At 42.9% G+C, this 14,549-nt stretch overlaps 1 protein-coding gene across 2 annotated transcripts in view; it reads left to right on the top strand.

Annotated features, from left to right (window-relative positions):
* Positions 1–13,093, top strand: part of NGEF (neuronal guanine nucleotide exchange factor) — a 61,725-nt gene extending 48,632 nt beyond the window's left edge. For both annotated transcript variants that reach the window (XM_081005831.1, XM_081005832.1), the window contains 8 exons: positions 1,518–1,647; positions 3,486–3,560; positions 5,523–5,612; positions 7,078–7,241; positions 8,085–8,240; positions 10,952–11,031; positions 11,788–11,892; positions 12,360–13,093. In XM_081005831.1, coding sequence (XP_080861957.1) covers positions 1,518–1,647; positions 3,486–3,560; positions 5,523–5,612; positions 7,078–7,241; positions 8,085–8,240; positions 10,952–11,031; positions 11,788–11,892; positions 12,360–12,532 — 973 coding nt within the window. In that variant the 3' untranslated portion in view covers positions 12,533–13,093. The remainder of the gene's footprint in view (positions 1–1,517; positions 1,648–3,485; positions 3,561–5,522; positions 5,613–7,077; positions 7,242–8,084; positions 8,241–10,951; positions 11,032–11,787; positions 11,893–12,359) is intronic.
* Positions 13,094–14,549: the final 1,456 nt, after the last annotated feature.

The raw sequence follows: 14,549 nt of genomic DNA, 5'->3' as shown, positions 1-14,549 counted from the left end.
GGCAATGGCACAACAGGACAGGAATATGGAGTCAGCTTGAACTCTTTCAGGAAAAGCTAATGTAGAAGTTTGGTTCAGTATTTTCTCAGTCACATATGTGGTGAATGGTCATACCATTCTCAGTCCAAGGCTAGTTCAATTGCTAGTTCCATTCTTTCCTCCCTCTGCTCCAGAAAATAAAACCCTCACCTGGACCACACTAGGAACAGCATCCTCAGTGGTTATTGCTATGCTGTTAACAGTCTTGTGTGCCTCAGGACCACAATATCTCAAGGGCTGCCTCTCCCCACATGAACCCAGCATTCATCATTGGAGGCCCTTCTTCATGTGTTTCCTCTGAGGGGAGATGTGGATGGAGGCAACACGAGAACAGGCATTTTCAGTGGTGGCTCCTTGCTTGTGGAATGCTCTGCCTAGGGAGGTACTCCTGGCACCATAATTATCTATTGTTAGGTGCCAGGCAAAAAGATTTATTCCCCCCAGACTTTCAGCCCTTAATTTCGAGTGTATTAGGCATACTTGTGCCCTCTTTGTTTCTTATTTTGTAGTGGGGTGTGTTATATTGGACCTTCCTTTTTATATTTATTATGGCTAGGGTTTCGTTTCATTTCATTTTTTTCATACTTGGTTTCAGTGTTCGTAGATTTTCCGAGTTGCTTTAGGTCACTTCTCATGAAAAAAGCAACTAATAAATGCAATAAATAGAGCTGGGGTCTGAGTGTGGCCTGAGTTGTTTTATCATGCTGGTGCTCGGACCTGTATGCTTCTTCCTATGAACTGTGCTAATTAATCATTTGTGGGTATGGGGCTGTTCCAGAAGCTTCTAAATATTTGGTATTAGTTATGAATATTGGTATTAGTTATAAATAGAAAGCTCCCTCACATTAATAGCCTTTTTGTCAGTGAGAAACCAAATAATCTGCGCTAAAGAGTGTGTGCCTTTCTGTAGCACTGAATTCACACTAGCTGTAGCTGTGACAGATCCTGGCAGTTCTCCAGTAGTCTGAGATGCTTCCAGTTTATGCCAGATAAGTTTTTCCTCTTGTCATTTCCAGCTAGGCCTACCTCGGTTAAATCACTTGATGGAAGGCCTTGTTCCTATGACTATATGTATTTCACCTTACTGCAACAATCCAACTGTGTAAAGATATATAATTATGTCTCTGACTCATCTACTTGGACACACACCCCATTCACACCCACCCACACACACAGCATATGCTGCTAAGTTTGTATGTGCTACACATGTAAAAGCATTACTCTGGCTTGCACATTAAAAGCCTATTTTTCCATTCCCAAATACTATTAATAGACCCAACTTTAAACCAAAATCCACTTAGTGCTAATATGCCCCTCCCCCAAATTGTAAAAAAAACGAGAACAAAGCCAAATTCCAACCCTGAGGGGAAGGTAGTGTTGTGAAAATTAAAACACACATAGAACATGTCGGTTACTCACACAAGTTTAAAACTGAATGAAATAACAAAACACCACTCTCCATCTGTCTCTGCTGTCAGCCAGGACAAGCCAGCTTTCCGGGAGGTGATCTCACATTTGGAACTGGATCCGAAATGCAAAGGCCTGCCTTTCTCATCGTTCTTGATTTTGCCTTTTCAAAGGATCACAAGGCTGAAGCTGCTGGTACAGGTATAACAGGGTTTTACTCTTCCCATATATCAGTACCACCTTGCCATGTCTTAAACTGAGGTCACTGAGAGACTGAAGAGCTTTAATGGGGAGGGAAAAGCCACCAAGGAACATTCCTTGTGGGTAATAATAATAATAATAATAATTATTATTTATTTATACTCTGCCCATCTGGCTGGGTTTCCCCAGCCACTCTGAGCGGTTTCCAACAGAATATTAAAATATAATAGTCTCTTAAACATTAAAAGCTTCCCTAACCAGGGCTGCCTTCAGATGTCTTCTAAAAGTCTGGTAGTTGTTTTTCTCTTTGACATCTGGTGGGAGGGCGTTCCACAGGGCAGGTGCCACTACTGAGAAGGCCCTCTGCCTGGTTCCCTGTAACTTGGCTTTTCACAGTGAGGGAACCGCCAGAAGGCCCTCAGCACTGGACCTCAGTGTCCGGGCAGAACGATGGGGGTGGAGACACTCCTTCAGGTATACTGGACCGAGGTCGTTTAGGGCTTTAAACGTCAGCACCAACACTTTGAATTGTGCTTGGAAACGTACTGGGAGCCAGTGTAGGTCTTTCAAGAATGGTGTTATGTGGTCTCGGTGGCCACTCCCAGTCACCAGTCTAGCTGCCGCATTCTGGATTAGTTGTAGTTTCCGGGTCACCTTCAAAGGTAGCCCCACATAGAGCGCATTGCAGTCGTCCAAGCGAGAGATAACTAGAGCATGCACCACTCTGGCGAGACAGTCTGTGGGCAGGTAGGGTCTCAGCCTGCATACCAGATGGAGCTGGTAAACAACTGCCCTGGACACAGAATTGACCTGCGCCTCCGTGGACAGCTGTGAGTCCAGAATGACTCCCAGGCTGCGCACCTGGTCCTTCAGAGGCACAGTTACCCCATTCAGGACCAGGGAGTCCTCCACACCTGCCCCCTCCTGTCCACCAAAAACAGTACTTCTGTCTTGTCAGGATTCAACCTCAATCTGTTAGCCGCCATCCATCCTCCAACCGCCTCCAGACACTCACACAGGACCTTCACCGCCTTCACTGGTTCTGATTTGAAAGAGAGGTAGAGCTGGGTATCATCCGCATACTGATGAACACCCAGCCCAACCCCCCCTGATTATCTCTCCCAGCGGCTTCATGCAGATGTTGAAAAGCATGGGGGAGAGGACAGAACCCTGAGGCACCCCACAAATGAGAGTATAGGGGTCTGAACATTCATCCCCCACCACCACTTTCTGAACATGGCCCAGGAGGAAGGAGCGGAACCACTGTATAACAGTGCCCCCAGCCCCTCTAGAAGGTCCATATGGTTGATGGTGTCAAAAGCTGCTGAGAGATCCAGCAGAACTAGGAAACAGCTCTACCTTTGTCCCTAGCCCACCGGAGATCATTGACCAGTACGACCAAGGCAGTTTCAGTCCCATGATGAGGCCTGAATCCTGACTAGAAGGGATTTAAATGGTCCGCTACTTCCAGGCGTGCCTGGAGTTGTTCAGCAACCACTCGCTCAATCACCTTGCCCAAGAATGGAAGATTTGAGACTGGGCGATAGTTGGCCATATTGGCCAAATCTAAAGATAGTTTTTTAAGAAGCGGTTTGATAGCCGCCTTTTTCAGCGGGTCTGGGAAGGCTCCCTCACAGAGGGAAGCATTCACCACCCTGCGAAGCCCACCGCCCAGCCCTTCCTGGCTAGCTTTTATAAAGGAAATGTATCCTTTTATGCCCATAATGTAATTGTCAAAAGGAAGAAGAATTTGCCTCCTCTCTCCATTTTTCTACATGTGTTCAAGTAGAGCCTGTTTATGGAAATGTATAATAACAACCTTCCTTCATCTTGTACAGAATATCCTGAAGAAAGTGGAGGAAAAGTCTGAACGTGAAATCACTGCCCTTGAGGCTCACAAGGAACTGGAAACAGTAAGTCTCATCTGCCTTGACAGAATATTCAGGATTTTTCGGAGCAAATGGGACTTCTTCTCTTCCTCTGTGCCCCTCCCAAAGTTGCTGGCCATTGCCATTCAAATGGTGTGTGTGCGCCGTGTCATGTGATTGATTATGCAGGATGGGGTTTACCTGCCTCCCAGTATTTTATTTAAGTTGGCACCCCTGCCCTCGCCATGTGTTTTGAAGAATCCCCCTACCCTCCAGAGTGGATTTGGGGGTGGGACATGTAGGGAAAGGAGAGGGAGAGGTCGTCCCACTGTGCAGGCATTAGTCCTTGCGTTAATAGGATGACTTTGAATTTAATGCTTAATCATATGTATCTGGTATATGAGGACATATCTGGAAGAAAATATCCAAGGAAGAGTTGCCTCAGATTTCAGAGAGCAAAAGCTGTAGTCAGACACTTGAAGGTGATAGATTCCACAGAGAGCAGTGATTTAATTAGCTGCCACCTGAAGCAGACTGTTAGTAGGTCAGACTTTATCCAAGAGTACAAACTTATTTTTCTGACCCAAAATCACGTGTGCCATAATATACCTTTTTATTAGTGCTTCAACTCCTTTTGAACTCCATTTCTACGAGGCTTCTTATCATGTGTGTTGCCTTTCTAGTTATATATTTTGAGGTTAGGCCAAGTACAGTATACTTTTAACATGAGTCTGAACCAGTCTTACCACATGCAGGGGATTGCATCAGCCCACATAAAGAAGCCACCCAACTTCCATTGTCCCTGCATGTTCGCATGGAGACAGAAGATCTTCATACAGCCAATGCACCTAGACCAAACTCATATGATCAATCCCATGGAAATAATCTGGAATGGGCCACACAAATGTTTACTATACTTGGTATACTCACAAATGCAATTAGAGAGGCAACACACAAAGATGGTAAACACATGTTCCCCTCCATGAAGTGGGCCAGATAACTCCAGTCCAGTGTCATTGGGATCAAGTGGATCCTGACTCCTCTTGAGCCAAGTTTTAGTGGACCCTCATTTTCTATCTCTATCTGTCTGCTGAATTACATAGGCCCCAGTTTCAGACATGAGCCTAGTAGAATTGTTCCTGAGTCTTCAATGGTGCAGCAAGCTGGGGTGGGAAGCCACTTGGAAATGCACTTCAAAGTGAAGGCAATGCCTTTACCTTCCTTCCATCTGATGTCACAAATTATGCCAGGGGTGGGGCAGATGGACATGGTTTAGGGAAAACTATATTGTGAGCTAAATTAGGGCCCCTGTCCCTCCCCCGGCCCTGCTTTGAGGCTGCCAAAATGTGATGATGTCATCAGCAGTTGATAGCACAAATACCTCTAGGAATGTGAAACACAACCTGCTACATTGTTGAAAGCTTCTGAATTTGTGATAGAACTGACCAGTCTAGTAAATCTGAGTTCCATTCCATTTTGGCTTGGTTCCACCATTAGGACTATAGTAGAATTTGAAAGCTTCTCTAGGGTTTAAATTAAATCAGAAATGTCTTGACTGTATAAAACTATGAAATCCACTGAGCTACAGCCATTTCTCTTTCTGACCAGGAACCAAAGTAAGCATTAGTAAGCCTCAACTCAGGTGATTCTTGCTTACTATTTTATTAATAGTAATTAATAATAATTACTAATAATAGAGTGGGAACTTATTCCCCTTCATCCGTGGGTGCATGTCCCCCCTTATCTTACTGGGGTGAACAATGCTTTGATTTCCTTCACATGAGGTTGAGCTAATGCCTCGTCAGTGACACTTACTTTGACGTGAACAAGTTTATTATTAAAATCTTGTTGATGTTGCGCTTTTATTTACAGAACCACTTCTGAATGAAGTTAAACATGCTTTTCTACTTCCACCTCATTCAATCTGTTCTCATTGGGGTTCCAATTTTCAACCCTGAGACAAGGAATCGTGTTTCTGATATACTCTCATTTCTTGGTCTCTTCTAGGTGGTGAAGGCATGCAACGAAGGCGTCAGGAAGATGAGCCGTACAGAACAGATGATCAGCATCCAGAAAATGCTAGAATTTAAGATCAAGGTAAACATGTAGGCTAAGTCCTAAGGAGAGGAACAGATATATGTTACAGGGCAAAATCATTGATGAATTTAGCAAAACGGTTGCCCCTAATGATTATATTAAACAATCACTGATCTAATTTAGTCAGTCCTAGCTTTGGTACCCTTTTTTAATGCAAGTCAGGGTTCAGTCTGCCTGGCTGCTTTACCAAGTTGCCTGGCTACCCATGTTTCCTGCTCCACTGACTGGATCATGCAGAATGCGTGCAGTGATTATGTGTGCTGAGCCATTCCTAGTCACTTGTATTATTTCTAACTCAGTGCTGACTAATATAGCTCTGTGGAGCTCTCCTCCAGCTCCTTTATCTGTTTTTTATTTGTATAATTTTCTTACGAGTGCTGCAGGCCAGCTGTGTGGTGTGAATTTTGTTTAAATTAACCTAAAGAGGCTCTTGAGGCAAGATATGTCAAAACATATCCCACTCGTCATTATTGTCCTTTTGCTTAGAATGAGACTTCAAAGTTTCCAATGGATAATTTAATTTCCTTTGATGATCTGCAACGACCATGTATTTTGTTCTCATTATATACATCTTCAGAGAGCCAACTTTTAATGTTACTTTTATTAAGTATTTCACAGGTTAATAGGAGGAAAAGGGGGGAATATGAGCATGCCAAAAAGTTATAACTTTTACAATAAAGAAAAGACAACATGCAGTTGGCTGCTGTTGTTAAACTTCTCATTGCTGTGTTGAACAAACACTATCCACAAAATTATCTACTTGGCATTACTCCCTGAGCCTGATATAATTTGTAATTTTGGCAATCTCGGCTATTTGCAGATCCTCTTTAAACAGATTTTAAGCCAAGGAGTGACAGCTTTTTTGAAATTCACTGCTAAACTAATTTTGGCTATGCGCAGATGATTTGTAGTAAGTTCTGGGTCACATCTCTGTCTTTCCCTTCAGGTCATACTGGGTCTAATAGTGTTTCATATACTTTAATTCATATATTTTTAGTTGAATCTTCTTTTCCAGTACCTTGCCTGATAGATACTGCTAAATAAGAACAAAGTCGTATTCTTCTCTTTATATATGAACGAAGTCCTCTGCAATAAAGCCAGACTTTGACAAAAACCACTTTCTCATATTTTGGTATCTTAAAGGGATGCTAAATACTGCTGATCAACATTTTACATTTTTCCCCCAGTTGACAGACACAAATTAATTTTAAGAGAACATTGACAGTTGCTGGAAACCCCAGGAGAGGATAGTGCTTTTGTGTTTATGGTTTCCCCACTGGCATCTGTTTGGCCGCTGTGAGAACAGGATACTGGAGTCGATGGGCAGGCTCTTATTAGGTTCTACCTGGATCCATAGCTTCTGTATAGTCTATTTTTAAAGCTTTCCTTTGCAGTGAATTCAGAGGGATTGCCATAAGATGCTATGTTGCAGTGCTCCTGATTATTATTTTATTTCCTTCGTTAGTCTGTGCCCATCATCTCTCACTCCCGTTGGCTGCTAAAGCAGGGAGAACTGCAGCAAATGAATGGCCCCAAAACATCACGTACCCTCCGCACAAAGAAACTCTTCAGAGAAGTCTACTTGTTCCTCTTCAATGATTTGCTAGTGCTCTGCAGACAAATATCTAGGTGAGTTTGAAACAGAGAGGAACAGAATTTGAGCTGTACTATGTTTATTCAGCCTCAGTTGGCTCAGTCTCAATCCTGCCAGAGATAGTTTCTGATTGTTAATTTAATCTATTGATGTGCTGCCCAAGCAGCTGTAGACGAATTTTCAGCACTCATAGTAAAGAATTAAGCAAAGGCGGATGTTTATTCTGTTGTTCTGGGTTTTTAAAATAGACAATTCTTTACCTTTGCGTCCCGTTCCCCCTTCAAATTGTTAGGCAAGGACTAAAGCAGGGGTGAAGAGCTTGTGACTCTGCAAAGGCTGTTGGTCTCAGCCAGCAGGGACACTGGTCAGGGTTGATGTCCAACAACATCTGGAGATCACATGTTCCTCATCTGTAGAATAAAGATACGATGCATTCTGTCCTTGAGAAGAGAAAACTTGCATCAGAGGAGGGTCGTGAGGGAAGTGCGTGCCTAACTTTCCCCTTTCTAATCACTTCATGTTTGTAAAAAAAAAAAAAAAAGGACCATGGAACACTGGCAGGGGGTTAAACAGCTGGCTTGGGGAAAGTTTCAGAAGGAAGTATATGACTCAAGAAGAGTTAACCCCTCCTTTCTCTGCTGTCCTTTTTCAGATGCAAATAATCTCTTCCTGAGCATGCTTAGCAAGATTTTGTTATCCCCAGATAACAGTTTCAGGTGTAGTTTACTCCTTCAACACTAAGCCATACATTCTTCAGAAAGAATATTTTGCCTATGAGAAATGTAATCACCTATTTCTCTGCCCCATCTTTTAGGCCCTGCTTATACCCCAGCCTAGGCTATAACTAGTGTTTCTGACACCTTTCTTTTCTCTCTCAGTGACAAATATCAGGTGTTTGACTCTGCACCCCGAGGACTTCTACGGGTGGAGGAGCTGGAAGACCAAGGGCAGAGCTTGGCAAATGTCTTCATCCTGAGACTGCTGGAAAATGCAGATGACCGCGAAGTCAGCTACATGCTAAAGGCATCATCACAGTAAGCATAACGAGGCAATATCTGGAAAAATTGTAGATTGTGCGCATGATCCCATTGCACTTTCTTACAATAGATTCTGAACTATTATTGCTCTTGGGATGAACTTACCTATCTTTATAAGCTGGCACAGGTATTGTTCAATAGGCATCACGTTTGATGGAGACTGTCTTCTAAATGACAGTATTGATTGTGAGTTCACTTGCCCCTTGTCAACATCCTGTGTAGCTCTGTCTTGTGCAACGCTTTAGGGTAATTTGTTTCCTACCACAATTCTTTACTTATTCTTTACTTACTGGTGATTCTGTCATATGGTCTGCTTCAGTGGCTGCTTGTGTATGGGAAATGCAGTCTCCAGTCCCTCCCACAGAACTAGAATGAATTTGCCCTCCCTACTGCAGACAAAAAGGGAAAGGCAGGCTGATGTCAAAGGAGGCTTCTTGTTTGTCCTATGAACTCATACTGTAGCCGTGAACAAAATATTCACGCCTCCACACACACTCCAGTGGTGGAGAAAACACCCAAGGGAAAGAATATATTGAAACACCCAAAGACTGAATTCTGGCCGATTGAACTAATGGCAAAAATATTGTTGACCATAGAAATCTGCTCCAAAACTGCATTTGAATTCTGCCTTCCCTCAACTCTGTCCTCATTTTGTCCTGTATGAATGACAATTTGTAGATTATTAAATGCATGGACCCCAGGAAATACTGCAGTATGTTTTCAAGTAATCCTATAGGAATATAAACTGTAACTGCCTATGTGCTAAGCACAATAAATGTTACGTACATAAAATATATCATTTTGGAAGGTACAGAAGCTTAGAAACAGATGGTAATAACTATCTTGTTAACTGCCCTGAGATCTTTTGATGAAGGACGGTCTGTAAATATAATTAATAATAATAATATCCATCCTCCCAGTGTGCAGATGGCATATTCAAATGGGTTCATCCTTCATACTGTTACCCCAAATCCTGCATGATGCAAAACTTTGTATTTCTTTCCAGCACTACTTCTTTGCAAAATTTCACACCTAGCAGTGCTGGAAGCACTGTTTCTGCTCCAAATTAAGCATGTTGCTAACGATAGATTAAGAAAAGTTGGCACTCGAAGTGTTCTTTCTAGTCCAACACCCATTCGAGCAGAGAATTTATTCAGTTAACGTGCATTACTGACAAGCCGTTGCAGATGGAGGACATGGGAAATAGGAGAAAATATTTCTTCCTTTTGTTGTGAAAACCTTGTCCCCCGCTCCCTTCCTGGTTCCCTGGAGTAAGCGACAAAGACAACCACAACCTCAGCTGCTCCTCTGCTTAAACCTGGAAGTGCCTGGCTTGAGCAGAGAAGCAGCAGCAAAAGCTATCCAGCCTACGCAATGATTCCAGTAGACTGAAGAAGTTGCTGCATGCTTCCCCCCCACACACTTTTTTTGACCCTAAAGCTTCTCTTTAACAGAGAGAATGAACAAGGAAGGTGGTGTGATGTTAACATATGAGAGTGCTGGTGGTGAAATAGTTAGAGTCAGAGGGACTATAAAACCAGCTCTGGGAGGGGCGAAGGGAGGAGTTCGTTGGGAGTTGGATGGTTGGTTGGAGTGGGAGTGAATTGGGATAGTGTCTGTGGGTAGGTTGAGTTAGTGTAGCTGAGTCAGGAACAGTTAGGGGCTAGGAAGACAAGTAAATATCTGAGAGGTGGTTTAGTGAGTGAGAGCAGGTAGCGGAAGTTATAGGTCTGGATAGGCACCCCATGAATGTAATTGACCGATACCATTTATGAAACCACACGCTTGTTAAACTGCAATAAATAAACAGAAGTTCATGTTCCAATTTGACCCTGACTGGACTCAGTATTGTACCAGGTAGGGCCTAGGTGGTGGCAGCGAGAAAAAAAGTGGTGGCACAGGGATCAATAGACAGTGAAACGTCCGTGGACCCTGTGTGATTGCTACAGATGGCTTCACCCCTTGAGCTCAAATTTCGTGACTCCAAAAGAACATGGAGAACATATTCCTTTTCACTTTTGTCCACAAAGCTATTACTGGAAAGGGTATTTGGCTCAGGAAACCCTGCAGTCACTGAGACTAGCCAGAGACCCCAAACCTATCGTTCTTTAAACTGCAAAAAGGGAGACAAAGAAGGGGGTTAAACTGGGCTCTTTCTTCCCAGACCCCTGTTCTTCTCAGGGACATAAGCATCCCAGATCTCCCATATCATATCCACTTTAACCCTAAGAAAGGGAATGACTGTTCCAGGTATTTATAGAAAATAATACATGAAAAACGAAGGTGAAAAATGGGATAGAGGAATGAGTCTTCTGTCAAGGGATTCTGAAACATGGCTGAGCTCTTTCAGTAGAGTTCATGGATTTGCCTTGAACTCCTTATTGTCTTAGCTTGTGCATGACTTTCTAACCAGTGAGTGGGAGAACGTGAGTCAGGATGCGTGAATGAGTGACACTTAACTGACTTAGCTGACAGGAAAGGGAGAGAGAACACATGGATTTTACCATTAAAGTAGGGGCAGGGGCAGTAAGACAGAAATGCAGGAATGGCACAGAATGCAGAAAGTGGATTTATTTGTCCTTTATGTTTGTAAATTTTTGCAAGTCACTTGTAGACTCCTATGTGGCAAGTCAGATTCCACGGACCCTTTCCAAATTACATGGAAAACACTGGTTGCCGCTCTCTCTCCTGTTTTATTCCCAATGCAGAAGTGAAATGAAGCGCTGGATGATCTTGCTGGCTCCGAATCGGCGAACCAAGTTTGTTTCCTTTACATCCAGGCTCATGGGTAAGGAGGGCAAGGGGGGAAAGGAGGGAATGATAGAAAGTTGTCATCCAGATGGATTCTAAGAGCACATCACTGCTCTTGGTTAGGTTCTAGCATTGTCAGTTCTAGGATGCAAAGGCAGATCAGGTCCTAATTACAGAACAAAATTCCATTCTAAGCTTCATTTTTAAATTGTGTGCCCTGAAGCAAATTTTTGTGAAGCCGAGAAGTCAGCTTCGTATCCCTTTACCGAAAGGTTCAGTAAGAGATTACCTACCCTATTCTTGTCTACAGAATTTTATGCAACATCCCTGTTCCATATTTGTCGGCTGCCCAGTCATCTTAGTCCCTCATCAGTACCATTCCATGTTACACCCAAGTGCAAGAATCTGAGATCCCTTCCCCTCTTGTATGAGATTCTATGCATTTCTCAAAACCTCTGACTGAGGATGTAACTGTCCCCAAGATCAGCCATTGCACTTGTTGGCCCATTGGTTGAATTATTTGCTGAGATGACACAGCCTAACGAGCTTACCATTTTTTCTCTAAGGTGGTTCCTTTCTAGCTACAGTAATACAGGCAACAGAAATTATCAAGGTTATGCTACAGACTTTTGCTATTCTAAACCCTTGACCAGAGAGGCAAAAGGCCTGGTCACTATATGCTACACACACACACACACACACACACATTTTAGTAGCAGACACCCTCCCATTTCTCCCTTATAGTATTCATAAAGGGTCCTGCAAACTAGTAATTTCCCTTTTCCACTTGCAGATTGCCCTCAAGTACAGTGTGTCCATCCTTATGTCGCTCAGCAGCCAGATGAGCTGTCGCTGGAACTGGCTGATGTACTTAACATCCTGGAAAAGACAGACGATGGTAAGAAGTGTCCATATTTGGGTTTTAATGCAGGCACAAATGCACAACAAAATCATAACAGGGGAACTGTGTAGGAAGCTAATATCTTGCAGCATTAAGGACTGATTGTACAGTATGTTCCAGCGCTCCTCAGATGGTGGTATATGACCTGTTAATTGGGTTGTCAAGAAATGAATGAGGGCCAATGCATTTTTATTTTTTTTCATACTCTCTTTTTCACTTGGATTGCCAAAGCATTGCGGTCCCAGTGAAGCAGAATTCTTATAAGCCTTTGTAAATTGCAACATCTGCTTCACACGGAAAATATTATGTAACCAGCTTCCCCTAATATATTCTGATATGATTGTTGTATAACTTCCCTTCTTGTACCAGTTTTGAACCTTGCTTGCATTAACTCTTCGCTCCTTTACTGAGCTGCCACTATTATGCTTTCTCCACCCACAATCATCCTTTTTCAAAAAATCTAGGTTGGATATTTGGGGAGCGTTTGCATGATCAAGAGAGAGGTTGGTTCCCCAGCTCCATGGGTGAAGAGATTATGAACCCCAAGATTCGATCTCAAAACTTAAAGGAGTGCTTCCGGGTACACAAGACAGATGACAGTCAGCGGAGGAAGATGGGCAGCAGGAATAGACAATGATCACTGCACACAGTTCTGGGCAGTTGTATTTCAGAAACAAGGAATGTCAGATGCTGAGACAATGGAAGGTGGCACAAATATCATTTTTTTGTCAAGCAAGTCCTCCCTCCTCCAAGCTAATGAACTTCTTTGCATACTTGATGCATCATGGATAATATCTCTGAGGACAAACTTGAAAAGAGGTGAGGCTGCCGTGTGCCTGTACAGAACTAGGAGCTGTAAAATGTAATTTCCTATTGTATTGCAAAGAGTGTAAATCTCTTAACTCTGCATGGTAAGGAAACAGTGAATGCTGATCAACTGGGGAAAAAAGTACAACAAGGCCCAAGAGGTTAGCAGCCTGATTCTTTAATATTCCATCAAGTGGCACAAGGTGTAGCATTTGATTTTCCAGTGTGCAATCCAGGCGCACAGGAGCGCACCATCTTTGAAAGTGTGTACAGTATCGGTATCCACACTTCTACACTCAGGAAGTTTCTCCGTAGGAACTGAGTTTGGAGTACCCAGACAGGCACATCAACAGGTATCCCTTATAAATAAACACATTGGTGATTCTTTAAATGCATTGGTGATTCTTTAACAGAGGTAAAAAAAATTAAAATTATAGCAGAGCATAGTCTTCTGTGCTACAAAATATTCCACAGAATTATTTACACTGTACTCTTGGGCTACCCTGTAGGAAACTGCAGAGGAGAATACTGACGTAGAGAAGCTGCATGGTTTCAAACAGGAGTGTGAGGCCTCTCCTCCTGCTCAAGGGCAGTATTGCTTCATGAGCAACTTCCAGGGGGCCATACAACAGGGATGAACATGGCTATGGACAAAAGTGGGCAGAGCAAAAGCTGGGATGAACCTACATTCCAACTTTACAGAGGTCCCCTACACATGCTGCTCTCCATCCAGGCAAGGAAGAGGAATTATCGCAGTTGAACATTTCAAGTCAGGCAAAAGCAGTCAAGGGGGCCATAGCTGGTGAGAGTCCCAAGGGTACAGAGGTATTCCACACACCCACACCTAAGCATGAGGTTCTCCATCCCTGACCTAAAATAGGAAAAGACTGGAAATTCACTGTTTCTCATAGCCGTGCAATTCACCACCTGGACCCATATCCTAAGTGCAAACTATAATAATTACTAGCACTGCAATCCTATAGATGTCATTTCAGGAGTAAGACCTATTGAGTTCAATGAGCCTTACTCCCAGGTAAGTGCATATAGGATTCCCATCTGACTGCATTTAAGTTTTACAACAAAGTTCTTTGAGAGAGCCAATGGTAGGTATCGTAAACTATGTCTAAATATTGAGAGGGTGGCTGAGTGGATAGTACAGACTTAGGCCCTGAACAAATGCACTGATGGTATCCCATAGTATTCACTACTCAGCTCTGTTGCACATACTAAGGAATTTTTCATGGGGGGGGGGGAGAGACAAAAAAACAACAAGGAGTGGAGAATCAGCTCAAGGCATGCATGACATTCTATAGTCATGCTAAATCTGGAGAGCTAAAGAACTCAGCTAGGGCCAGCAAATTTCTGTGTAATTTCCCTGGTGTATATACAGACTCTGATAACAGTATTTCATATAATATTTCTGTCCAGTTCAGAGAGTTTTGAATGAAATGCATCCTTGTCAATACAAGTGGATTAAACTGATTATGGACCAAATGCTCATTCAAAGAGGAACAGAGGCCACTAGGCAGCAACAACAACATGCTTGAGGGACAAGATGGCATGCTTTTGTACTAAACGTTGTCTGCAAAAGTTTTACTAAAGCAATTGGAAGGCCTGTTGCATATCAGCTGGGCATTGATCCTCAGCTGTACACATGAACTCTATGTATAATACTTTAAAGCTGGTGTATATAAATGCTTACAAAGCCAGGAAATATCTTCTCCTTTGTTGCAAAAGTTACAACTGGCAACAAGATGCTTCTCTGGAAGGGGGAGAGAAGATTCACAATAGAGAACATTTGACTAAGGACAATTATAGAGTCAGCCATGAGACAGAGATCGAGAAAT

This window comes from Podarcis pityusensis (assembly GCF_964106645.2).
Source record: "Podarcis pityusensis genome assembly, chromosome: 5".
Lineage (NCBI taxonomy): Eukaryota > Metazoa > Chordata > Lepidosauria > Squamata > Lacertidae > Podarcis > Podarcis pityusensis.
This window is presented reverse-complemented; position numbering and strand designations above follow the sequence as displayed.